Source organism: Macaca thibetana, chromosome 11, assembly GCF_024542745.1.
Source record: "Macaca thibetana thibetana isolate TM-01 chromosome 11, ASM2454274v1, whole genome shotgun sequence".
Classification (NCBI taxonomy): domain Eukaryota; kingdom Metazoa; phylum Chordata; class Mammalia; order Primates; family Cercopithecidae; genus Macaca; species Macaca thibetana.
The window spans coordinates 64,351,712-64,377,275 of NC_065588.1; the positions used below are offsets into that span (position 1 = coordinate 64,351,712).

The 25,564-nt window shown below is 36.4% G+C and overlaps 1 protein-coding gene across 1 annotated transcript; it reads right to left on the reverse strand.

Moving 5' to 3' along the window:
- Positions 1-450: 450 nt before the first annotated feature.
- IL26 (interleukin 26) lies at positions 451-25,376 on the reverse strand. The gene is made up of 5 exons (XM_050748605.1): positions 25,154-25,376; positions 25,012-25,068; positions 24,723-24,857; positions 1,120-1,185; positions 451-1,033 (listed from the first exon to the last, which is right to left on the reverse strand). The coding sequence occupies exons 1-5, from the start codon at positions 25,322-25,324 to the stop codon at positions 947-949; spliced, it is 516 nt and encodes a 171-aa protein (XP_050604562.1). The 5' UTR covers positions 25,325-25,376; the 3' UTR covers positions 451-946.
- Between the last annotated feature and the right edge of the window lie 188 nt (positions 25,377-25,564).

The following is a 25,564-nucleotide window of genomic DNA, read 5'->3' on the forward strand; positions in this document are numbered from 1 at the left end:
TGTGGAATGAACTTGCTGGTGGCCCAGGATGTGCCATCAGAAACTACTCCTGTTTTCCATGCTGTATACCAGTAGCACTGAGCAGAGTCCCTTTAATGCAGAACAATGGTTAGGCCATATTACTCATTTAACTGAAGGGCTAGGTATGTAGATGGGGTTTTTAGACACTATGAAAAGTTGAGTGTGGTGGAATTTGAGCTGCATTTAGACTTATTTGGCTTTTATGAACTTTCCTAACTGTACGGCACCCTGAAGGTGTGTTAGCAAGATTCAGGATCATTTGATCTTGGTTCCTTGTGGTGTTAGTGGCTTGAGTTTCCTGTCGAAGGCATTCCTGGTAAATCATTCCAAGCAGTTAGTTACTTTGTATATCTTATTTGCTGTTATCTTGTAGTTACCCCTTGCACCCCATTAAATTCTAGCATGCTGTCATGAAAAGGACACCCAGGAGAAACACAATTTATTTAATTAAAATCAAAATTTGTTAAGCACTAAGTTCACACTGGGCATAATTAATAATTTTCAAACCCTTAAATAGACATTCATATACATAACATCTATTTAAGTCTCAATAACATTATATTGCATTCCAGAAATCTGTCACTCCCCTTCACCTCCCACATCACCCACCCCCCGACACACATAAATATTACATGAGTTAATTCAGGTTATATACTTTAAATTAAGTTGACACAATGTACTTGTGAATAACAAAACATGTTCAGAATGGAAACATTATTTGAAAACACAGAAAATGTGCAAATTAGTGACAACTTATCTCCAAAACTTTATTACACTAAATCCTTCTTGTCTATTCTGAACCACCTAACATGCTGTCAGTAATATGTTAAAAAGTTTTTAAAAGAAACAGACTGTTATAAACATATTTCTAGCAGTTCTCATTGTATTTCAAAATAACTATAAAATCAATGCACTTGGCTGTGGTTTACTGACTGCTTTCCAAGAATTTTTTAATCCAGGAAAGAAGAATATCCAGTTCACTGATGGCTTTGTAGATTCCTTTGTTTCCAATCTGCAGATAAAGTACAGATATAAGAGAAGAAATTTTTCATATTTTGAAAAACAAAGTGTTTTAATATAAAGATTTAGAATTCTTACCCTATAAAATATTCTTTTCATCCTGGTAATGGATTTCATCTCTCTAGCTGATGAAGCACAGGAAATCTAAGAAATCAACAGTAAGTACAGATAATATTGTTGAAGAGGCATTAATGATACTGTTTCATTCATTCAACAAATATTCATAGAGCAGGTATTATGTGCTGAGCAATAGGTATGCACTGGCAAAATAAATAATGCATGATCTTTTCCCTCACAGAGCTTAAAGTTTCATAGGAAAGCAGATGATAAATAAAACAAAAAATAAAAATTTACAAATTACAATTAAAGCTATGTTAGCAACTCTCAAAGCTCTATGATAGGGATTTATAGGAACCACCTACCTTCGATTGGGTGGTCAAGGAGGGCTCCTTGGAAAAATAACATTTGTATTAGCCCATTTTCACACTGCTGTAAATAACTACCTGAGACTGGGTAATTTATAAAGAAAAGAAGTTTAATTGACTCACAGTTCTGCATGGCTAGGGAGGCCTCAGGAAACTTACAATCACGGCAGAAGGTGAAGGGAAACCAAAGTACATCTTACATGGCGGCAGGAGAGCAGCAAAGGGGGAAGTGCCGCACTTTTAAACCATCAGATCTCGTGAGAATTCATTTACTGTCATGAAAACAGCACAAGGGAAACTTCCCCCATGATCCAATCGTCTCCCATCAGGTCCCTCCCTCCACATGTGAGGATCACAATTTGAGATGAGATTTGGGTGGGGACACAGAGCCAAACCATATCAACGTTTAAGTTGAGATATCAGAAATGGGAAGGCACAGGCTATATGAGAAACTGAGGAAAGGAGAGAGGAAGTTGGGGAGGAGACACAAGAGAGTAACTCAGGCAGAGGAAAATATACTCCTCTGAGGCAAGATAGCTCAGTGCCTTCCAGAAACTGAAAGAAAGCAAGCAAGATGGCTGGAGCAATTAAGCAAGAGAAATGTGGGAAGCATGAAAGACGTGAGAATGACAAGAAAAAACATTTACCTTTTAAAAAATCACTCTGCCTGTCATGTACAAAGCACAGAACAATGTTCAGTGTAGACTACAAGGGGAAGGCACCCAGGACATTAATATTAGTTTCTAAATTAGGAGAAGCAGCAGGCTAGTATCTTGAGCAGCTGGCTTGTAGCCTGGCTGGCCAGGGGAAACTACCAGTCCGCTTTGTACAAGTGAATTCTCAAACCCTGTCTGAGCACAGGAATCTACCTGGGCATCAAACAGAAGAAAGTTAATATCCTACTCTATTCTCTCACAAATTTCTATAGGACTATTAAAAGAAAAGAAAGGAAACATGAAAATGACTAATTTATCTACTTAGTTTTTACTCGTAAAACTTTTAGTACTGGAATAGACCAACGAGATTGAACAGGCCGATTGTTTGCACTTTGCAGGAAGGGAGGCCAAGGCCCAGGTAGCTAAGTCACTCACCTAACATCCCACAGGAAGTCCTATGCTAGTGACAAAATAGTGTCACTATCTAACAGTTAAAGATAAGAGTTAAAACTCATGAAATGGAAGTGGCTAAATGATAACATTTAGTCTCTAAATGTCCTCCTGACAAAAGAATGTCATATCAATAAAGACAACGCTTTGTTCAAATGCTTGAAATGAAAATGGCTAAATGATAATATCTGTTAAAATGAATAAAACATTGAATATTCATAAAATGAATAAGACCTGGTCAACGAACAGGTCTCTTCAGAGGTGTTAATGTTGGCAATGGTTTTATGGCTCTGCCCAAATGGGGATGCTACCTTCAGGTCAGACCCTGGTAGGAGGGAAGAGACTCTTCCTGTGAACGGGGCTTTCATGATTAGGAACAGCAGAATGCTGTGATCGAGGGGCCGCAGACACAGACACAGACTGCTTAGCTTAAGGCACAGTTTGCAGGATTCACGAACACAGGGTTAGACCTCACTGTGATAGGAGCCCTGACTTCAGAATGCTCTCTAGGTGTATTTCATGTTACATTTGCACTGAACTGTACAACATGGGGTTCTTTCTCTGGGGTGAGTGGAATGTTCTAATCTGTCATGAGTGTGTCTGTGAACGCTCAGTAAAACTTCATCCTAATATTTAACGCATAGAATCCTTTTTAAAAGTAATTCCTCGTGTTTCTAAAATCCTCATGTTTCTAAAATCATGTGTTAGGATTTAAAGATTTAACACTGAAGGTGAGAGACCAAAGAACCAACCACATTCTGGACACTACAGAAGTTAAATAAAACTAAGGCATTCCTGTCAACTGTGTGTTCTGCCCAGGGAACTTGGATGTGCAACGCATCCCACAGCAGATGGGAACTGCCAGAGAAATTTTGTCCCTCACTCACACCAAAGGCACATGCTACTCTAGGAAGAGTAATGAGAGTCAAAAAGGAGGAAAACACTGTTCAACTAAAAAAGAAAAAAACTAACAGTGCCAGGGTTGCCACTATAACTACACTCTGGTTGAAGGGATACTTCCTGGTGCCTTGAGCACTGTTTACTATGAGTGACCCCTAGTAACGATCTGACCTACGGAGTTCCCATGTTCTTTATACTGTTGTAAATGTGTCCACAGGTCCAGTAGGATAGCAGATTTTACTGCGGTAATTCAGATTGCTTTGCTTGGAAAGAGGAATTTATTAAAAGAATGATTTCCTTTTCTTTATATTTTTGAGTCTAGTTGCAGTGACTGAAATTAGAATGTGTGATAAAAGGGTTAGCAGTTTTATCATAAGAATGGCTGAACGATTTGACAAACTCAACAGAAGCTGACATGATCTAGACCAGAGGCAATTTATTGGTAGGGCTAGAATAACTAGAAATCAGCTCAAAGAAAAATGTGAGATAATCATGTCATAGGAAATATTCATTATTATTAAGTCAACATATTTATCACATACTTACTATAGGCTAAGCATACAGCAATGCCTCTGCCATATAGCACTGATTTACAGTTGACAATGAATGATTTACCGTTGAACAATGCAGGGTAACGTTAGGTGCACTGACCCCCCCCAGTGAAGTTAAAAACCTGCATATAACATTAGACTCCCCTCAAATTAAACTACTAATAGCCTACAGTTGACCGGAAGCCTTATTGATAACATTAATCAATTAACACATATTTTGTGAGAAAGATCATAGGTAGATAGATAGATAGATAGATAGATAGATAGATAGATAGATAGATAGGTAGATACTGTATTTTTATAATGAAATAAGCTGGAGAAAAGACAATGTAACTAAGAAAATCACAAGGAAGAGGAAATATATTTACTATTCACTAAGTGGAAGTGGACCATCGTAAATGTCTTCATCCTTGCCATCTTCATGTTGAGCAAACTAAGGAGGAGGAGGAAGAGGAGGGGTTGGTCTTTCTATCGCAGGGATGGCAGAAGTAAAAGAGGTGGAGGAAGTGGAAGGGGAGGCAGGAGAGGCAGGCACACTTGGTGTAACTTTAAAGAAATACATAGTAATTTCTGTCTGACTTTTTTCATTTCTCCAAAAATCTTTCTATACAGTACTAACCCTTCTTCCACCATTTGCTTTAGTTTCAGTCCTTGTGTCATAGAAAGTTCATGCCATAAAAGAGGTTAAAACCACTCTCAGATAATCGGAACCGTTCTGCCAATTGTCTATGCCAGTTTGTTTTCTGTCATTGTTTCTTCTATGTCTTCTTCCTCATCATCTGGCACTGGTTCAGAAACACTCGTCTCCATCAAGTCATCTTCTGCTAATTCCTATGGTGCAGTGTCTACTAGCTCTTGAATTTCTCCAAGATCCTTCCTTATCTTGATATCTTCAACCCGCCCCCACCCCACCATCTTTTTGCCATATCCACAATCTATTTTGTGATTTCTTTTATTGGTTCTGTTGTAAATTCTATGAAGTTATGTACAACATCTGAACACACTTTTCTCCAGCAGGAATTGTTTCAGGCTTGATGAGTTTCGTGGTTTTTTCTATAGCAATGATAGCATCTTCAGTAGTGTAATCTAAACTTTGATGATGTTCCCTCCATTGGTGTTCTCTTCCATAATGTTGACAATCCTTTTTGTAGAATACCACATGTAATGAGCCTAAAAGGTCCTTATGATCCCTTGATCTAGAGGCTGAATTAGAGATGTTGTGTATGGGGGCAAGTAGATTACTTCAGTGCCTTCTGTGTTGAATTCATGGGGTTCTGGGGGGCCAGGAGCATTGCCCAATATCAAAAAAAATACTTTAAAAGGCAGTTGCTTACTGGCAAGGTACTTCCTGACCTCAGGGACAAATCACCAATGGAACCAATCCATAAAAAATGTTCTCATTGTCTGGGCCTTTGTGCTGTACAATAGAAAGACTGGCAGCTGGTGTTTATCTCTTCCCTTCAAAGCTCAGAGGTTAGCGGCTTTATAAATAAGGGCAGTCCTGATCATAAACCTGACTGCATTTGCACAAAACAGTAAAGTTAGCCTATTCCTTCCTGCCTCAAAATCCTGGTGCTCACTTCTTTACTGATAAATGACTGTAGCATTGTTTTCCAGAATAGGACACTTGCATCTAACATTAAAAACCTGTTCAGGCAGATATCCTTCCTTCCCAGTGATTGTTTTAATGGCATCTGGGAACTTGTCTGCTGCCTCTTGGTTGGTAGAAACTGCTTTTCTTGTTATGTTGACAGTTTTTTAAGCCAAATGTCTTTCTAAATTTTCAAACCATCCTTTGCGGGCATTAAATTCTACAGCTGTAGATCCTTCATCTTTCTGTTGCTTTAAATTGTCATATAATGACTTCACTTTTTCTTGAATCGTGTCAGAGTCTATAGTCACGCCTTTCTTTTAGCAGTCCTACACCCACGTGAAAACCGCATTTTCAATAGGAGATTTTTTAAAAGGTGTTTCTGGAAAAGTGCAAGGTTTTCACACCTGCTGGTGTGAATCCTTTTTTGACAAAAAGGATTTTATTATATTATGCTCTATCATATTATAAATATACAGTCAGAGGGTAAGTGAGCCTGCACTCTTTTGCACAGAGCTTGGTGTTCCAAAGGCCATGAGGGGTTTTGAAAACCATACGTAAGACCTTCATTTTTATAGACCTCAATATACAACTTCAGACTGGATCATAACCACCCTTCTTGTTGCTTTTTGTTTGTTTTTTAGTTGACCTTAATGGCTAAGATGGTTTCTACTCTGACCACAGCCTTGGTTTCTTGAAAGTTTTTCTTCTCCAAAATACAAATGATAGATAAGAGTGATAGATAAGAGATTAAAGACTAAACTTAATTTTATTGTTTTACTGTAGACTCTTAAGCAAATCTTATTCGCTGACTTTTTGCACAGTTGTTCACATGGGGTCCTACAAATATTATCTGAAGTGCTTTTAAAGCCATACTTGCGAAAATTATGCCAGTGTAGTGTTTTAAAAACAGACTAAATAAACAAACATCGGTTTGGCAAACAAACAAACAAAAAAAAAAAGCACAAGCACTAGGACACCAACACAAAACTACTGACACCAGAAAGGTTTATAGGAAACTTTGAAAGAAAATAACAAAATTAGCATAATTTGAAGAAAGCATGATTATATTTACAAGCATGTTTTCATGAAAGGAGAAAAGAATGACTGAACTATTAGCCAAGTGTCTCTCTGTGAAACCAAATGCATAATCAGACATTTAATTTTAATAAAAAGACAAATATCCAACAACTCAGTAGACATTGAACAGAAAAGTTTACAAAACATCATTATCCGATTTCTGTATTCTCTGTAACTACAAAGATCATCTGATGTAGATAAGCGAGCTTACCTAGAATAATCTTAAACCCGTGTAAGACATTTCTTCATGTTGCAACCATAGAAAATAATTAGAAAGAGTTTTTTAATACTTTAAATACAAATAGATACCATAGTAGAAAAACATTAGTGCAGGCTTTTACATTTTTCAGTGTTATTATCATTCATCAGAATTACTTCACACAATTTAGCATGTGCATTAAATTCCTAACTCAGCAATAGAGCTGCACCCCATAGTTTTTTATTGAGACATAATAGATATAAATATTTTCAGGGTACATGTGACATTCTGATGCATTCATATAATGTATTATGATTAAATCAGGGTAACTTCCTCCCACTGTATTTTTGAGCCCATTAATCAACCTTTCTTCATCTTGCCACACCCCTACCTCTCCCAGGCTCTGCTTACACTCAATCTATTCACTGTCTTCATGAGATCCACTTCATTAGCTCCCACAAATGGGTGAGAACAGGAAATTGTTGTCTTTCTATGCCTGGCTTACTTCACTTAACATAAAAACCTCTGTTCCATCCATGTTGCTGCAAATGACGGAATCTCATTTCTTTCATTATACCACATTTTCTTTATCCATTCATCCACTGATGAGCACTTAGATTGATTCCATATGTTGGCTACTGTGGAGAGTGCTGAATAAACACTTGAGTGCAGGTTATCTCTTCAAGAAATTGCTTTCCTCTCTTCGGGATATATATCCAGTAGTGGGATTGCTGGATCACATGGTAGTTATACCTTCAGTTTTTTGAGGAGCTTCCATTCTGTTTTCCGTAGTGGCTGTACTAGTTTACATTCCCACCAACAGTGTGCCAGGGTTCCCCTTTCTCTACCTCCTTCCCAGCATCACTACTGCCTTTTAAGTTAAAGGCATTCTAACTGGGGTGAGATGGTATCTCATTGTGGTTTTGATTTGCATTTCTCTGATTAGTGATATTGAGTATTTTGATACGCCAGTTGGTCATTTGTATGTCTATTCAGATCTTTTTCCCATTTTTAAATCAGATTATTTCCTTTTTGCTATTGAGTTCTCTGAGTTCCTCATATATTCTGATTAGTCCCTTGTCAGATGGATAGTTGCAAATATTCTTTCCCATTCTGTAGGTTGCCTTCTCACTTTGTCAATTGTCTCCTTTGCTGTGCAGAAGATTTTTAGCTTCACATAATCCCATTTGTCTATTTTTTTCTTTGGTTGTCTGTGCTTTTGATGACTTAACTCAAAAAAAATCTCTGCCCGGACCAACATGAAGTGTTTCCCCAAGTTTTCTTCCAATAGTTTCATAGTGTTAGGTCTTATATTGGGTTCCAATCCATTTTGATTTGATTTTTCTATATTGTGAGAGACAGGAGTCTAGTTTGATTTTTCTGCATATGGTTATCCAGTTTTCCCAGCATCATTTATTGAAGAGACTGTTCTTTCCCCCAATGTATATTCTTGGCATCTTTGTCAAAATATGAGTTGGCTATAAATGTATGGATTTATTTCTGGGTTCACTATTCTTTTCTATTGGTCTGTTTTTTGTTTTTAATGTCAGTACCATGCTCTTCTGCTTACTATAGCTTTGCAGTATGCTTTGAAGTCAGGTAGTGTGATGCTTCGAGCTTTGTTCTTTTTGCTCAGTATTTCTTTGGCTTTGGGGGGGAGTCTTTTGTGGTTTTGTGGTTCCATGTAAATTTTAGCATGTTTTTCTATTTCTGTGAAGAATGCTAGGAGTATCTTGATAGAAATTGCATTTAATCTGTAGATAGTTTTGGGTAGTATTGATATTTTAACAGTATTTTTCTTTCAGTGAAGGAGCATGGAATATCCATGTTTTGTGTGTGTGTCCTCTTCAATTTCATTGTTTTATACACAATTTCATCAGTGTTTTATAGTTTTTCTTATAGAGATCCTTCACTTCCTTGGTTAAATTTATTCCTAGGTATCTTATATTTTTGTAGCTAATGTAAATGGGTTTGCTTTTTTATTTTTTTATATTGTTCACTGTTTGCATGCATAAATGCTATTGATTTTTGTAACTTGATTTTGTATCCTGCAACTTTACTGAATTTTTTTTATCAGTTCTAACAGTTTTGGTGTAGTCTTTAGGATATTTTGAATATAAGATCACGTCATCTATGAAAAAGGTTCCTTTTCAAATTGAATGCCTTTTATTTCCTTCTCCTGACTATTTGTTGTGGCTAGGACTTCCAGTGTTATGTTGAATAAAAGTGGTGAAAGTGGTCAAACTTGTCCTGTTCCAGATCATAGAGGAAAGGCTTTCAATTTTTCTCCATTCAGTATGATGTTAGCTCATTACATATGGCCTTTATTGTTTTGAGGTATGTGCCTTCTATATCTAGTCTGTTAAGGGTTTTTATCATAAAGGGATGTAAATGTAATTGAATGCTTTTTCAATATCTATTGAAATGATCATATGGTTTTGTTCTTGGTTCTCTCCATGTATCATTTATTGATTTGCACATGTTGAGCCATCCTTGCATCCCTGGGATGCATCCCACCTGACCTGGTTGATGATCTTTTAAATGTGTTGTTGAATTTGGTTTCCTAATATTTTTGTGAGGATTTGTGTGTTTGTTTTCATTAGAAACATTGGCCTGTAGTTTTCTCTTTTTTGTTGTGTCCTTATCTGATTTATATCAAGGTACAACTGGCCTCACAGAATGAGTTTGGAAATATGCTCTTCTCTTAAATATTTTAAGGGTTTGAGTAGAATTGGAATTAAATGTTTGGTAGAACTCAACACTGAATCCATTTGGCCCTGGGCTTTTCTTTAATAGAAGACTTTTGTTACAGCTTCAATCTTGTTACTCATTATTGGTTTGTTCAGGTTTTCTTTCTTCATGGTTTAATCTTGACAGGTTGCATGTGTCTGGTAATTTATCCATTTCTTCTAGGTTTTCCAATTTGTTTACATATAATTGCTCTAATATTCTGTAATAGTTATTTGTATTTCTGTGGCATCAGTTGTTATGTCTCTTTTTTCATCTCTGATTTTATTTTGTGTTTTCTCTCCTTTTCTTAGCTAAGTGTCCGCTGTTTATCTTTTCAAAAAAAACCAACTTTTTATTTTATTGCACTTTCCTATTGTTTTTGTAGGCTCAATTTCATTTGTTTCAGCTCTGACATTTATTAGTTATTTCCTTCTACTAAATTTGGTTTGTTCTTACTTTCCCAGTTCCTTGAGATACATTATTAGGTTGTTTATTCGAAGTCTTTCTACTTTTTTGAGGTAAGCATTTACTGCTATAAACTTCCCTCTTAGGACTGCTTTTGCTATATCCCATAGACTTTGGTATATTGTGTTTCCACTTTTATTTATTTTAAGACATTTTTAAATTTCCATCTTAATTTATTTACTAACCCATTGATTGTTCAGGAGCATATTGTTTAATTTCCATGTGTTTTTGTAGTTTCCAAGATTCCTCCTGTTGTTTATTTCTAGTTTTATTCCACTGTGGTCAGAAAATATGCTTGATATAATTATGACTTTTTGAATGTGCTGACACTTGTTTGACAGCCTAAAATATGGTCTTTCTAGATAATGTTCCATGTGCTGATGAAAAGCATGTGTATTCTGTAGCAGTTGGGTGAATTATCCTGTGAATGTCACATAGGCCCATTTGGTCTAATGTGTAGTTTAACTTCAATGTTTCTTAATTCATTTTCTGCCTAAATGATCTGTCCATTACTGAGCGTGGAGTGTTGAAGTCCTCTGCTATTATTGTATTGCAGTCTAGCTCTCCTTTTAGATCTATTAATGCTTGCTTTATATACTGGGGTGCTCTTAGGTTGCATGCATAGATATTTATAATTGTTATATCCTCTAGCTGAATTGACCTCTTTATCACTATATAGTGACTTTCTTTGCCTCTTTTTAGAGACTTTGGCTTGTAGTCTATCTGCTAAAAGGATAGCTAGTCCTGCTCTTTTTTGGTTTCTATTTGCTTGGAATATCTTTTATCCGCTCCTTAATTTTTAGTCTGTGTGAACCTTTATAGGTGAAGCAAGTTTCCTGTAGGCAGTATATTGTTTGGTCTTGTTTCTTTATCCATTCAGCCACTCTGTCATTTAATAAGAAAATTTAGTCCACTTACATTCAATGTTATCAATGATAGGTAAAAACTTACTACTTTTTGTTACTTGTTTTCTGGTTGTTGTTGTTGTTTTGTTTTGTTTTTAACTCCTCTCTTCTTTCTTCTTCTGTGGTTATTTTCTTTGGCAGTATGTTTTATTTCGTTGCTTTTAATTTTTAGTGCATTTATTATAGTTTTTGCTTTGTGGTTACCAGGAGGCTTACAAAAACCCTCTTATAAATATAACAAGTTATTTCAAACAGAGGACAACTTATCTTTGATCAAAATAAAAAGGGATTAGAAACAAACAAAGGAAAAACTTTTAAAAGCTACACTTTAACTACATCCCCAACACACACACATTTTGGCTTTGTGTTGAGGCAGGTGTGGGTATTCTACCAAGGAACTCAAGATGTTGGGGAAGCTGACTGTCCACCTCAATCCCAGGTTTTCCAATGTAGTAATAGTGAGTTGGGAGAAAATTTTCCCTATGCTTGGTGCCCGGCAAATGGGGGGAAGGGCATGGTGGATGTAAAATTCCAATTCTGTTACTATCTGCCCAAAATGTTTTCACTTCTCTGAGGCCTCAGGAACTGTCTTATCCTCATATATTACCGTTCTGGGATATTGTTGATGATAATCACAGTGCTGTGTATTTGGTTTTGGTTTTCAGGAGGCAGAAGAAGGGACAGTGAAGCCAGCTTGCTTTTTCTGTGTCATTTTTCATGCCTCACAATTTTGACCGAGAAATTATGTATCATTAACCAAGAAATGAATCTGTCAGCAAAACAATTCAATAACATAATTAGAAAACACCTTTACCAAAATTAAAACCAATTACTCATAATTTATCTTTTTTTTTTTTTTTTTTTTTTTTTTTTGAGACAGAATCTCTCTCTGTTGCTGAGGCTGGAGAGCAGTGGTACAATCTTGACGCACTGCAATCTCAGCCTCCTGGGTTCAAGCAATTCTTATGCCTCAGTCTCCTGAGTAGCTGGGATTATAGGCATATACCACCACATCTAGGTAATTTTTTTATTTTTATTTTTATTTTTAGTAGAGACAGGGTTTCAGTATATTGGCCAAGCTGGCCTCAAACTTCTGGCCTCAAGTGATCTGCCCACCTCGGCCTCCCAAAGTGCTGGGATTACAGGCATGAGTCACCATGCCCAGACTATTTATCTTTAAATTAAACTACTACTGACCAGGCATGGTGGCTCACGCCTGTAATCCCAGCACTTTGGGAGGCCAAGGTGGACAGATCACAAGGTCAGAAGATCGAGACCATCCTGGCCAACATGGTGAAACTCCATCTCTACTAAAATACAAAAAATTAGCCAGGCGTGGTGACCTACACCTGCAGTCCCAACTACGCAGGAGGCTGAGGCAGAATCGCTTGAACCCAGGAGGTGGAGGTTGCAGTGAGCCGAGATCGCGCCACTGCTCTCCAGACCTGATAACAGAGCAAGACTCCGTCTCAGAAAATAAATAAATAAGCTACTACTATAAATTATACAAATTATACAATATAATGCTAATATTAAGCACTAAAATGTATTTGATTACTTAAGAGAACCACTCCTTTGTAAATTGTTGAGAAAATGTAATTGGACAAAAATTAATGTTCTCTGCATGAAAAGCAATAAGGGAAGCACTAACAATTTTGCAGAACTACTACATGCTAGGTACTTAATTCTCCCAATAACCTTAAGATGAGGCTACTATTATTGAAGACATAGGTTTTAGACTTTGCAGTTGATGAAAGAATAAGACAGGATTGGTCTCACTCTTGTTTTATCAGTTCAACTAACTGCAATTTTTACAATTTTAAATTGTAAAATTTAAAATTGAATGAATGATGAATAATTGGTAATATTTTATATGTTGATAAGCTAGTTGCAATTGATGATACAAGTTACTTATTAAACAGCCTACAAAAAATGAAAACACAATATTCTGTTTCCCAATTCTTGCCAGACTTTAAAATTAATGACATGCAACCAACATGAAGAAATGTGTCTCTCTAAATACCAATTACTGTTCAGGCTCTCAAAATGTTAATTAAAGTAGATGATGAAATCTTAAAAACTAACAGAAATTATTTTCATTTCCATTTTGATCACTAGCAATTAGGTAAATTATTTTATGAATCCAACGAGGTGACTGCTAAATTCTCTTTCAAGTCTGAGAGTATTTGAGTTCTATAAGACTCTCTAAAATGTCTTCTTACATATACAATTTTCCAAATATTATGACTAGAAAAGAGTATAAACATAAAGAAGTTTACATTACACATAACTTATTTTTTAAACAATTATACCATCTGAATTACCCAAATCAAACTAATTGGAAAATATATTTTATTAGGTGCTGCAAAATGCTTAGAATGTTATCAGAAACAATGAGAGGATGTCAAAATACAGTGGTACTGGGAATTCCAGTCCTTGGAGTCTATCATGATAATTTGCCATGGTGTTTTATCTTAAGAGTGGCTCAAGAAAACAGACTTGCAAGGAAGCCCAAAAGGCAGGCACCTTAGAGAAATCAGATTAAGTTTCACAAAAATAAGAAATAATTTCAGTTCATGAGTTAATAATGAAACAGAGAAAATGACAACAAAATTAATAATTCATTGGTCATTATGGGAGAAAATCAGAAAACCAACCCCTTAGATTGAAAACTAGTAAATAAAGAAAGATAATTAAGTATTTACGCTGGCTTTCTTATGTGGCAAGTTCCTCCGAACATCCAAATAGGAGTAGATTCTATTTATTGAATTATCCCAGCTTATGAGTAAAGAAGATAAAATAGAATTTAAAATTACTATTTTGTAGTGTCTTATGAATTGACGGATCTAGACAATAATTGTTGGTGGCTGTTATCATCATAAAAATAAAGATAATATATCATGTGCCCCAATGAAAGTAGACAATGCTCCCTATAAAGTGTTCTAGCTAAACCATCAAGCTAAATCTGATCAAGTCTCTCTGTATAATTGTTAATTTATGGTAAGTAAAGAGGAGAATATATTAAATGACACTATGAAAATGCAGTCAGAAAATACAGACTATGAGAAACTCTGTAAGACAAACAGCCGAATGTCCTGAACAAATAAATTTCAACAAGGAGGAAGAAGAGAAGGAAAAGAAAAAAAAGAAAGCAAAATCATAGGAAATACGGTAGAGTTTACAGAAATGTGTTGCTTCAATGAGGGGCAAAATTAGCACTAGACTAAACAGTACTTTGGTCCTGCCTAACAAAGTTTAAAAAACAAGATCTGAAAAGATAAAACTGTTTGCAAGTAATTTAGCTGTGTCCCAGAAGAAAACTCAAGAATATGTACAGGAATATAAAAATGTCTAGGATCCAACAGCGTAAAATTCATAATATTTGACATTTTATCAAAATTACCAGCCATGCAAAGATGCTGTAAAATATGACCCATAATGGAGGACAAATCAGTCAACTGAAACCAACCCAGAGTGGACACAAATGTTACAATTAATCGATAAGGATATTTTAAAAGTTGCTATAACTCTATTCCATATGTTCTAGAAGTTAAAGACTGATCATGTTAAATAGAGCAATGGAAAATACTAAAAAAACTCAATTCAAACTTCTAGAGATAAAAACTACAAAGTATGAGGTGAAAAATATTCTGAATGGGACTAACAGATAGGCACTACAAAAGAAATGATTAGTGATCTTGAAGATGTAGCAATAGAAACTATTCACAATGAAACACAGAAAAACACTGGGAAAAAACAACCCACAGAATCAGTGAGTTGTGGCACAACTACAAATGGGCTAATATATGTGTAATTAGCATTCCAAGAGGAGAAGAGACAGAAGGAGATACAGAAAAAAAATTTTGAATAAATAATAGCTGAACAATTTCAAATTTGATGAAAACAATATACTCACAAACACAAGATTTCCAATCAACTCCAAGCACAAGAAACATGAAGAAAACTGCACCAATTCACATCATAATCAAATTGCTTAAAACAAGTAATAATGAGAAAAATAAAAAGCACAAATATGTTATGAGTAAAAGGATGGAAAAAGACATAGCACACTAACATTAATCAAAAGAAAACTGGAGTGATTCTATCAGCATCAAAAAAGAAGTGGGTTTCAGGACAAAGAATATTATTGGGGACAATAAGGGTAATTTTATAATGATAAATGTGTCATTTCATCAAGAGAATATAACAATCATAAACATTTGTGTACCTAATAACAGAACTTCAAAATACAAGAAGTAAAATCTGATAGAACTTCAAGAAGAAACAGAAGTTCACAATTAATGCCGGAGATACCAATAATTGATAAAATAAGTAGAAAAAAGTTAATAAAGAGAGAGAAAAAGTAAAAAGCTGTCACAACTAAATCTAATAGAAATGTATAAAATACTCAGCCCAACAACGGCAGAGTACATATTCTTTTCAAATATACATAGAATATTTACCAAAATAGACCAAATTCTGGGTTATGAAACATGGATCAGCAAATATAAAGGGATTCAAGTCATACAAAGTATGGTCTCTGGCCAAAATAATATAAAATTAGAAATCAAAATTAGAAAAGTATCTAGAAAAATTCCCACATATAGAAACTAAGTAACACTCTTCGAAGTAACCCATATATAAAAGAAAAAATCAAAAGGGAAATTAGCAAGTAATTTAAAGCAAATAAACATGAAAGCACAACATAGCAAGGATTGTGAAATGTAACTAAAGAAGTACTTAGAGGGAAATTTATAGGTCTGAACTCCTATAATAAAAAGTTAGAAAATCACAAATTAATAATCTCAGCTTCCACCTAAAGAAAAAAAAATTTCAAGTTAACGACCCAAATTTCTATCTTAAGAAACTAGAAAGAGCAGACTAAATATAAATTTAATAGAAGAAAATGAATAATAATGTTCAGAATAAAAATCACGGAAATAAAAAACAGAAAAGTAATAAAGAAAAATCAATGAAACTAAAAACTGGTTCTTTGAGAAATCAATAAAGTTGATAAATTTTTAGCCAGACCCATGAGAAAGAAAAAATAAAGACAAAAATTACCAATATCAGGAATAAGGGAAGTGATATCATCCTATACTATGCAGATATTAAAAGCATATTAAGGAAATATCATGAAAAATTATCTGGCTATAAATTTTGCAAATTTGATGAGATGAACAAAATTATTGAAAGACAGAAACTACCCAGGTTCATTCAGGAAGAAATAGATAATCTGAATAAATAACCTTGCATCTACTAAAAAATAGAGTATGTAGTTTAAAATCTTCCCACAAAGAAAACTCTAAGCAAAAATGGCTTCACTGCTAAATCTTGCCAAACATTTAAGAAAAAAAAAAAATGTCTATACTGACACTTTCCGAAAATTGAAAAGGTGAACACTTTTCCACTCTATGAGGCCAGGATTATGCTGGTATCAAAGTGACATAGATATTACAAGAAAACTGTAGACTAACATCTCACGTACATAGATGCAAAGTTTTTAAACAAAGTTTTAGCAAATTACATCTAGTGATATATGAAAGAAATAATACATTATTGCCAAGTAGAGTGCATCCCAGAAAGGCAAGGTTGGTTGAACTTTGAAAATCAATGTAATTCATAGTTTCAATTATCCAAAAAACACAATCCTGTCAATAGATGTGTTAAAAAGGCAGTGACCTAAATGTGATATTTAAAATTAGGAAACTTCCGAATAAAAACAAGTAAAATTTCTTCATGACCTTTGTGTTAAACAAAGATTTCTTCAATATGGCACCAAAATATGGTCCATTAAAGAAAAAACTATTATACGGTACTTCATAAAATGTAAAATCTCTTCAAAAGACACTAAGATAATGAGAAGGTGTCATAGATATCTGATAAAATATTTACCAATTATATCTCTGATAAAGGACTTGTATCAAGAATATATTGTAAAACACACTCACATACTCAAAACTCTATAATAAGAAACGAATCAATCCAATTTTAAAAAGGAGGGCACACTATTTGAACAGGCATTTTATCAAAGAAGCTATTGTGTAGTAAATAATCAAAAGATGCTCAACATCATTAATTATTGTGGAAATGCAGATTGAAAACACAGTGCCATAACACTGCTCTTCAACTAGACTGGCTAACATTTTAAACACTGATCTTATCAAGTGAGAGCAAAAAAAAAAAAAAAATGGGCACTTTGAACTCTCATACGTTACTGCTAGAAACATAGAATGATAAAAACCACTGTGGGAAACAGTTGGCAGTTTCTTACAAAGTTAAACATATACCTAATCTATAATCAGAACTTTCCACTCCTAGGTATTTATCCAAGAGAAATGAAAATATTTCTCCAGAGACTTATGCATGAATATTCATAGCAGCTGGGAGAGGAGGAAGCAAATGCCCATCAATAGGTGAATAAAGAAATTGTGGCGTATCGTTACAATGGGAGGCTACTTGACAACTAAACAGAAACACATGATGGATACTTGCAAAAATACCAATGAATCTCAAAATAATTATGGGTGACTAGCTAGGTGAAAGAAGCCAGATCAAAGAAAAAAAAAAGAGTATAGCACATATAATAATACAATTTACATTAAAGTGATAGGATATGTTTATTATCTTAGTTGTGGTGGTGGTTTCACAAGTGTATACATATGTTAAAGCCTTCAAATTTTACACTTTAAATATGCTCAGTTAATTGTACATCAATTAGAAGACTGGACATAGTGGCTCACGCCTGTAATCCCAGCACTTTGAGAGACCAAGGCAGATGTATCACTTGAGGTCAGGAGTTCAAGACCAACCTCGCCAACATAGTAAAACCCCATCTCTACTGAAAATACAAAAATTAACCAGGTGTGGTGGTACCCGCCTATAGTCCCAGCTACTCGGAAGGCTGAGGCACAAGAACTGTTTGAACCCGGGAGGTGGAGGTCACAGTGAGCCAAGGTGGTGCCACTGCACACCAGCCTGGGTGACAGAGTGAGACTCTGTCTCAAAAAAAAAAAAAAAAAAAAAAATATATATATATATATATATATATATGTCAATTATACCTCAATATATCTATAGATACATCAATACACTTTAAACATACACAAAATATATACAAAGAGCTACATGCTACTGTTGTAATTACACTTTTGCATGGGACTCCTCAAACTTTTAGCAGGTCTATTAACCCTCCTGCAAGCTTTCTACTGTGTTCTCAGTGAATGGCACCAGCACGCACACAGCCAGCCCCCAGGTAGAAATCTTGGACTCATCTTGGGCTTTCCTCTCTCCCTCAGGCTCTCCTCACTCTTGCCTATGACATTGGTGTGCCACCACTTCAGCACATTATTGCAAGTCTCATCTCACGGTTTCCTCTGTCTTGAGCGTCACCTCTACCTACATCCCTATACAATCACCAGAGTTCTTTCTAAAACATTGTGTATTTGATCATGCCATGCCTTTTAAGGGCTTTCCATTATCCTCAGGATAAAATCCAAACTCCTTAGCCAGTCTCACCAGACCCTCCTTTACCTGACCCTACTAATATCCCCTGGCTAAAATCTGACCAACCTACCTTCTCTTAATGGTCCACAAGCCCCTTTACATCCATACTGAATTACTTACAGCTTCCTGAATATGGCATGTTGTTTTATACCACCAAACCTTTAATCAGGCTTCTTCCTATGCCATTCCCCTGGAAATTAAGCTCCTTTAATAACACTCTTTCGAGTTTCACCCCACATGTACCCCTATCCCTGCAGCAGATAGAATTAACTACTTCTTCCTTTCGGCTTCCACAGTGACTTCTTCCGACAGAAAACTGTAAGCACTCATACATTTTGCATTTTATGATTCATTGAATTTTTTCTTTACTTCTCCCATCCAAAAAGAGTTTGGAGAGCCTGGACCAAATCACACTTGCCTTTTTTACCCCAGCACCTAGCACAGTGGCCATCAAATATAGAATTAGGCCAAACTGCTGTAAAACAGTTTGCCAAAAGTCAATTCACTACCTGTGATGGTTAATATTGAGTGTCAACTTGATTGGATTGAATCGATGCAAAGTATTGTTTCTGGGTGTGTCTGTGAGGGTGTTGCCAAAGGAGATTAACATTTGAGTCAGTGGACTGGGAAAGGCAGACTCACTCTTAATCTGGGTGGGCACCCTCTAATCAGCTGCCAGAGCGGCCAAAATAAAAGCAGGCAGAAGGATGTGAAAAGACTAGACTGGGTTAGCCTTCCAGCCTGCATCTTTCTCCCATGCTGGATGCTTTCTGCCCTCGAACATCAGACTCCAGGTTCTTCAGCTTTGGTACTTGAACTGGCTTCCTTGCTCCTCAGCTTGCAGACGTCCAGTTGTGAGACCCCACCTTGTGATCGTGTGAGTCAATACTCCCTAATAAACTCCCTTTATATATATATCTACCCCATTAGTTCTGTCCTTCTAGAGAACCCTGACTAATACGCTACCCAACCAGTTTACAAAATGTACTTGTTTCTTTTAACCCATTAGTTTTAGTTATTTCCATTTTTATTTTGTCTCTATAATACCATTATAGGGTAAGTTCAGTTTTCCTCTGTCTGAATTCTCTTCTTATTCATGAGAAGAATATATTTATAAGAAGAAATCATTCGTTGACAAGTTATAAGCAGGGTCATCCTGTACCATTGCGCAAGGCATGCCTTGCACATGAATACCCTGCTTAAGAGTGCTGTATTCACTGTACCTTGCTCCTGCAAGGCTATATCCCTTTTTCTCCTTTGTGCAAAGGTACTCTATAAGCTAAGAGTGGCCCTGGTCATAAATAATATATTATTAAAGAATTCTTAAATATTTATGGCAGGACTGCTAGCTGTAGGCCAAAATTTATTTCCTCTTCTCCCAAACCATAAGCTAAACTACATTTCCCATGATTCCTTGCAGTTACTTGTGGCTATGTGATGAGTTCTTGCAATGGAATGTGAGCAGAATGAATGTGTGATTTGAGGAACAAGACCTCTAAGAAGCTGACAAGTCTTCTTACTAGTCTCATCCCTCTTCCACTGACCGAATGCAGAAGGCTTAGGAGATGACACAGGCTGCAATGTGGAACGAGTCTGGACCTTGATTCATAATGTGGAGAAATGTGTCACCATCTAAAAAACCCAGACTTTTAAGTAGGTGAGAAATAAAGTTTTAAAATATAAATCCAACAAAATTGGGGGAGTACTTCTTACAGTTAGCAGTTAGCCTCCCTCTAACACCAAAATTGGTACATACATTCAAATGTGTTCTGGACTATGGAGAATTTTGTTTGTTTGTTTGTTTTTTAAGACAGAGTCTTGCTCTGTCATCCAGGTTGTAGTGCAGTGGTACAATCTTGGCTCAGTGCAACCTCCACCTCCTGGGTTCAAGAGACTCTCCCGTCTCAGCCTCCCGAGTAGCTGGGACTGCAGGCATGCGCAACTGCGCCCGGCTAATTTTTGTGTTTTTTGTTGAGATGGGGTTTTGCCATGTTGGTCAGGTTGGTCTCGAACTCCTGACCTCAGGTGATCCACCCATCTCGGCCTCCCAAAGTGCTGGGATTATAGGCGTAAGCTACCATACTCGGCCAAATTCTTATATATTCTCCCCTGTATTACAAATATATTAATGTTAAATGTAGTCATAAGAATTCTGCATGCTCAAAAACATTCCGATCTTACGATTCTTATGTCCTCAAGTCTCCCCTCTCCCTGCTACTTGATCTTTATTTCCAAAAGTAGGAATTAGGAACAGAGATAAACACAACAGTCCTTAACACGAAAGCTTCTTTCTTATGAAGACAAAACAAAGCCAGTCAACTAAAACTAAATAAATAAAAGAAAATACTAATTCAACAACTTGGTCATTGACAAATTCATCATTTGGCAATTGTTCTGGAGCAGGCACATGGACTGTTTTTTTAAGTATATTAAAGGAAAGGAGGAATGAGGTGGGAGGAAAAAGAAAGGAATGAAGGAAGGAAAAGGAAGGAAAGCACGTTGTCTCAGCCATTTGATGAGTATCCATCAAGTGCAAACCCATACCCTCAGAATGTGGCAATTATTTATTTCATTACCTTTATCAAATGGTAATGAGTGACACAATGTTGCCTATGAACAGGAATAAAAAAGAATAAATGGAAAGGAGGTGGATAGGACCAGTTGCTCACCATGAGCATTTCATTTTTATATCTGAATTTTGAATTATCTAAAACCTAGAAATGTTCAATAGTGGGCTGGTGATATGAATGTCAAAAGAGTTGTACTGTTATCCGTAGCGAGTAATCATAAAGTTCCATGTCAATGAACTGCAAGTGAAATAGACATTGATCATCTCTAGCTGACATGTGATCCAGTATCTAGTTCCGGGTTATACCAGAGTTCATCTTTAAGTTTTTCTTTCTGGTGATACAAAACAACACCCGCCAAGGATAACTCAAATATAATCCAGGTTATATTCCAAGGTAATGAGATTTGGTAATATAGTACATAAGTATTCCATCATTGGAATTGCAATATTTCCCCAACCCAAATACTCCTATTAACCCTACCAGGGAAGGCTACTGTAATTTTTAAAGGAATAATTTAGTACTTTGCTCTTGATATGTGAAAATTTTCACCTAATTCAGCATGTAATCAACAAATCCAACAAGAGTCATATCCTATTTGGTAAAATATCATTATCTGAAAAAAAGTTATCATCACAAATTAAAATGTCCTTGCAACTTTAGCAGAGTGTGCACCTTTTAATAACTCTGGTATCCATTAAAAATTGTCAACAGAAATAAAACATGTACGCAGATAAGAGCATTTAAAAATCGCATGCACAAGCTAACAATGTATAAAGAGCTGTAGTAATCCTTACTATTACCTTTAATGTATTAAGATACAAAATACATAATTATTGGATTCTTCAAATGATTTAAAGCAACTGATATCATATGTTTTGCTTTTTTAATATTATTTCCAAGGTTTGGTGGGTAGGGGGAACTTTCAGAAGAACACAAACCAATGTTTTATCGTTGGCATAATTTCAAATATTAAGTGCACACATTAAGCAAGTAGGCTGTGTGCTAAAATTCTGTGTAAATCAGCTGTTCAGAACACAGACAGCATTTAACTCTGGAGCAGCACTACCAACGCATCTTTCACTGCTCAATCAACCCCTCAAAATCCTATTGAGCCTGTAGCATCATACGAACCTAAGCATTATCCCAGAGTACCACGTCCAGGAAACAGAACGGGCCATTTCCTCTTGTCTCCTGATCGTGGAAGAAGCCTTGGATCAGTTTTAAAACATGTCAAGGTTCTGCAGAAAGCTTTCTAAAGCTCGGAGCCTGCAGAACCGAAGGCCCCCTCTCACAGGCCCCCCTTTCAAGAAGGGACTTGACCACTTGTGACTTGACCACTACTGCTCTGAATCCCCTGAGCTTTGTTTTACTTATTTTCCCCACAACAACCTCAATAGTACGGACTGCAGGGGAAATACAGCAAGTATAATTAGTTTCAATAGGTTGACCATTTATACACTGATTACATTTAGTGTCCATTTTTATTAAGAAAATATCATAAATTAATGTTGTTTACTTCATGTTTTATAACTTCTGTCTGCTAAACCCTCTCCCAACCACTAATTCAGAACTTCATCCAGTAGATGCTCAGTTAATTTGTATTAAACAGACAGATACCAGCTTCTGTTGCCAGAAATATAAAATTATGTTTGGCTGAAAGATGAGACTCCAGGCCAGTTACCTTTTTCCCTAAATCAATGTCTGCAGAGCCTTTCTAATGCTCAGGCCAATCCTGCCGCTTTATGTTTCACAGGGGAGCTTGCTTTACCCCAGGGCATAAACTTCACAGCTTGTAAAACGAATTAACTGATGCTGACCCTGATGGGCTTGAGGTGGGAGGAGGGAAGAAAGCAAGCGCGGAGTTACGTGTAGCCTGGCGAGATTGATGAGATGATGTGTTCGTATTTGGCCACAGGAGGGAGCCAGACCCTTTGGTAAGCAGCAACACACAACCAGAGCGACGCCACACTGTCCCAACCCCTTTAGGAAAAATTTCCCCGGAAACAAACCAAGAAAAACCAGAGCTCCTGGACATATCTAGGTTTCCTAAGCTTTTCGTCTGCAGTATTGTTCGTTTTAGGTTATAACTGTCGCTATGTGTTCTCTAGCTATTTGGGCCAACAAAACCAGCTAAGTAGTGAAAACCTGAGGTGGATTTAGGGGTTCTGGGGAACCAGACACTCTGTACTGTATCAGGCAAGGATTTGACAATGCAATTTAAATTTAAGAGACTATGTATAGTTACATATGTACTTTCTTCATAAGGTAATCTTACAAGTTAAGCACAGAACAAAATTTCAGGCAAGGGAACTGGCCCAGAGAATTCTTCCTGTTTTGCAAAGAGGTATCAGTTTGTAATTTTTTTGTCATTGTTGTAATTTTAATAAAATATGAGAGTTTATGAAAAACCATGCAATCCAAACCTGAGTAAGGATATAACAAACACAAACTAGCCAAAGAAATAGAGAACTTAAATTTGTTGCTTTTTGTTCGTTTGCTTGTTTTTTAACCTAGCTGATCAACTCACGCTCCTAAAATGCCTCATGTACTCTGGGCTGAAATTTGGGTTACTGAGCACTTTAGTTGACCACAAGAAAAAGACATCTGAACTCTTAAAAAATAAACACCCCCCTCTAATGGCCCAGTGTTTAAGTCTCAGTGACCATGATGCCCAGGACAGAGAGCTCCTTTCCAACTGGCTTCCCAAGGATTGCAATAAGGCTCCCCACCCCACCTTTGTACCATCTGCAAGCTACAACTGCAGGAGGCTGGAGAAACCATACTTGGACCCCAACTAAGGGCACAGAAAAGCTTCAATATTCCCCACAGAGGCAACTCAACTAACATTACATAGATTCTGGCTCAGTGTTTTTGTTTTGTTTTGTTTTCTGCACTGGTCTTTATTGCTGTGGAAGTTTTCATAGAAATGTGATCACGTTTACCTTCTTATTTAATTCTCCACTGCTTGCTATGACAGTGACCATACTGAGGCATCGAATAATTTAGGTACCAAAGAAGGTGTATCTATCCCTTTTTAAGTTTTTACTGAGATTATACCTTAAAGGGGGCACAACTATTTTTTAAAGAAGATAATAAAAAGGGCATCAGAAAGTTCTCTTTATTATGGGAAAGAAGGAAGGAGAGAGAGAGAAAGAAAAGGAAGGAAAGAAGGAAACAGAGAGGGAGGGAGGGAGGGGGGAGGAAGACAAAGGGGAGGGGAAGGGAGGGAGAGAGGAAGGAAGAAGGAAGGAGGGAAGGAGGGAAGGAAGGAAGGGAGGGAGGAAAAGAGAGACTTAGAATAGTGTTTGGCACAAAGTTGGTACTCAAGAAATATTAAATGGATGAATGAATTACTTGGGAATCACATAATGAGAGAATGATTTTAAAGTATTTGTTTGAAAACCATTTCATGTTACTTTAGCTCTCTTCAGTGTTTTATCAGCCATTCTTTAAGAACTAATAAATAGCAGCATACTGAGTAATGTACAGTTATTTGATGCTATTTCCCTGGTGATGACCTCTCCATTTGGACTACAAGCCAACAATTACAAAGCTCGTTCTACTCACCCTTTGGTGTGTAGACAGATTCTTACATGCTGACTTCTAAATAGGTTTCTAGGATCAAATGCACAGTATTTGTTGTGTATACTTACACAGTGGCTCAGCTTCTGCCTAAGGCTATGAAAGTCCTCCACAAAGCGTATTTTCTTGCAACCTTGGAATTGCAATTGACCAAAAACATCTTCCATGAAGAAGGACAGAAGCTGTTCTTGAAATCGGCAGTTTTTCTAAAAATAAGATTCGAGAAATTGCGTATGGTAAATTACGAATCTTTTTTAATGTCCCCCTGATCATTACTTAATTACTCTCTGAAAAAAATTTAAATGCAGGGGGAAATAAACATCAAATAAGTGGAAATGTAAAAAAGACTTTCTGACTTACCATAAATTGCTTTTTTGTTTTCTTTTTTAATAGTCGTATATTTTTTATGCGGTCTTCCTACAATAAAACGAAGAGAAATAAGTTGTATCCAAGATTGCAAATGTCCTTGTGGTCATCATTTTAAGCAGAGCCTAATACTTACTGGAATCGTTGCTTTGAGCCATGCTGCTTTGATATAGAGAGCATCAACAGCTTGGGACAGTGTTCCCCTTGGGTAACAAGTTTTGGTGAAGGAAGATTGCCTGTGCTTGGCAATAGCAAGAGACAGAGTGACTGACAGCAACCCACACCTCAAAATGCAATTCGCCAGCATTTCCCTTCACCCCACTCGGCGTGTGTCACTCACAGCAGCCCAAGAGATACTAGTGCTGGTTAGATGAGAGGATAACCTACTTAATGTAGCCCTCAAAGCCACCAGTCCAATGAGGTGCTGTGAAAGATAATTTACAGTTTATATAGAGGAAGATCGCTTTGGTTGTTCTAATTTTTTTTAAGAGGTTGCTTCATAATCAAAAAATGCTGATCACACCATCAACTGACATTATTTAAAAGC

What these genes read in the sequence shown, in the direction of transcription:
- IL26 (XM_050748605.1), bottom strand. Translation starts at nt 25,324, where the DNA reads ATGCTGGCGAATTGCATTTTGAGGTGTGGGTTGCTGTCAGTCACTCTG. An exon ending in GGCAGAAGCTGAGCCACTGT is followed by an intron (nt 1,186 to 24,722) that starts GTAAGTATACAC and finishes TTGATTTCTTAG; the next exon opens with ATTTCCTGTGCTTCATCAGC. An exon ending in TGAAAAGAATATTTTATAGG is followed by an intron (nt 1,034 to 1,119) that starts GTAAGAATTCTA and finishes CTTTATCTGCAG; the next exon opens with ATTGGAAACAAAGGAATCTA.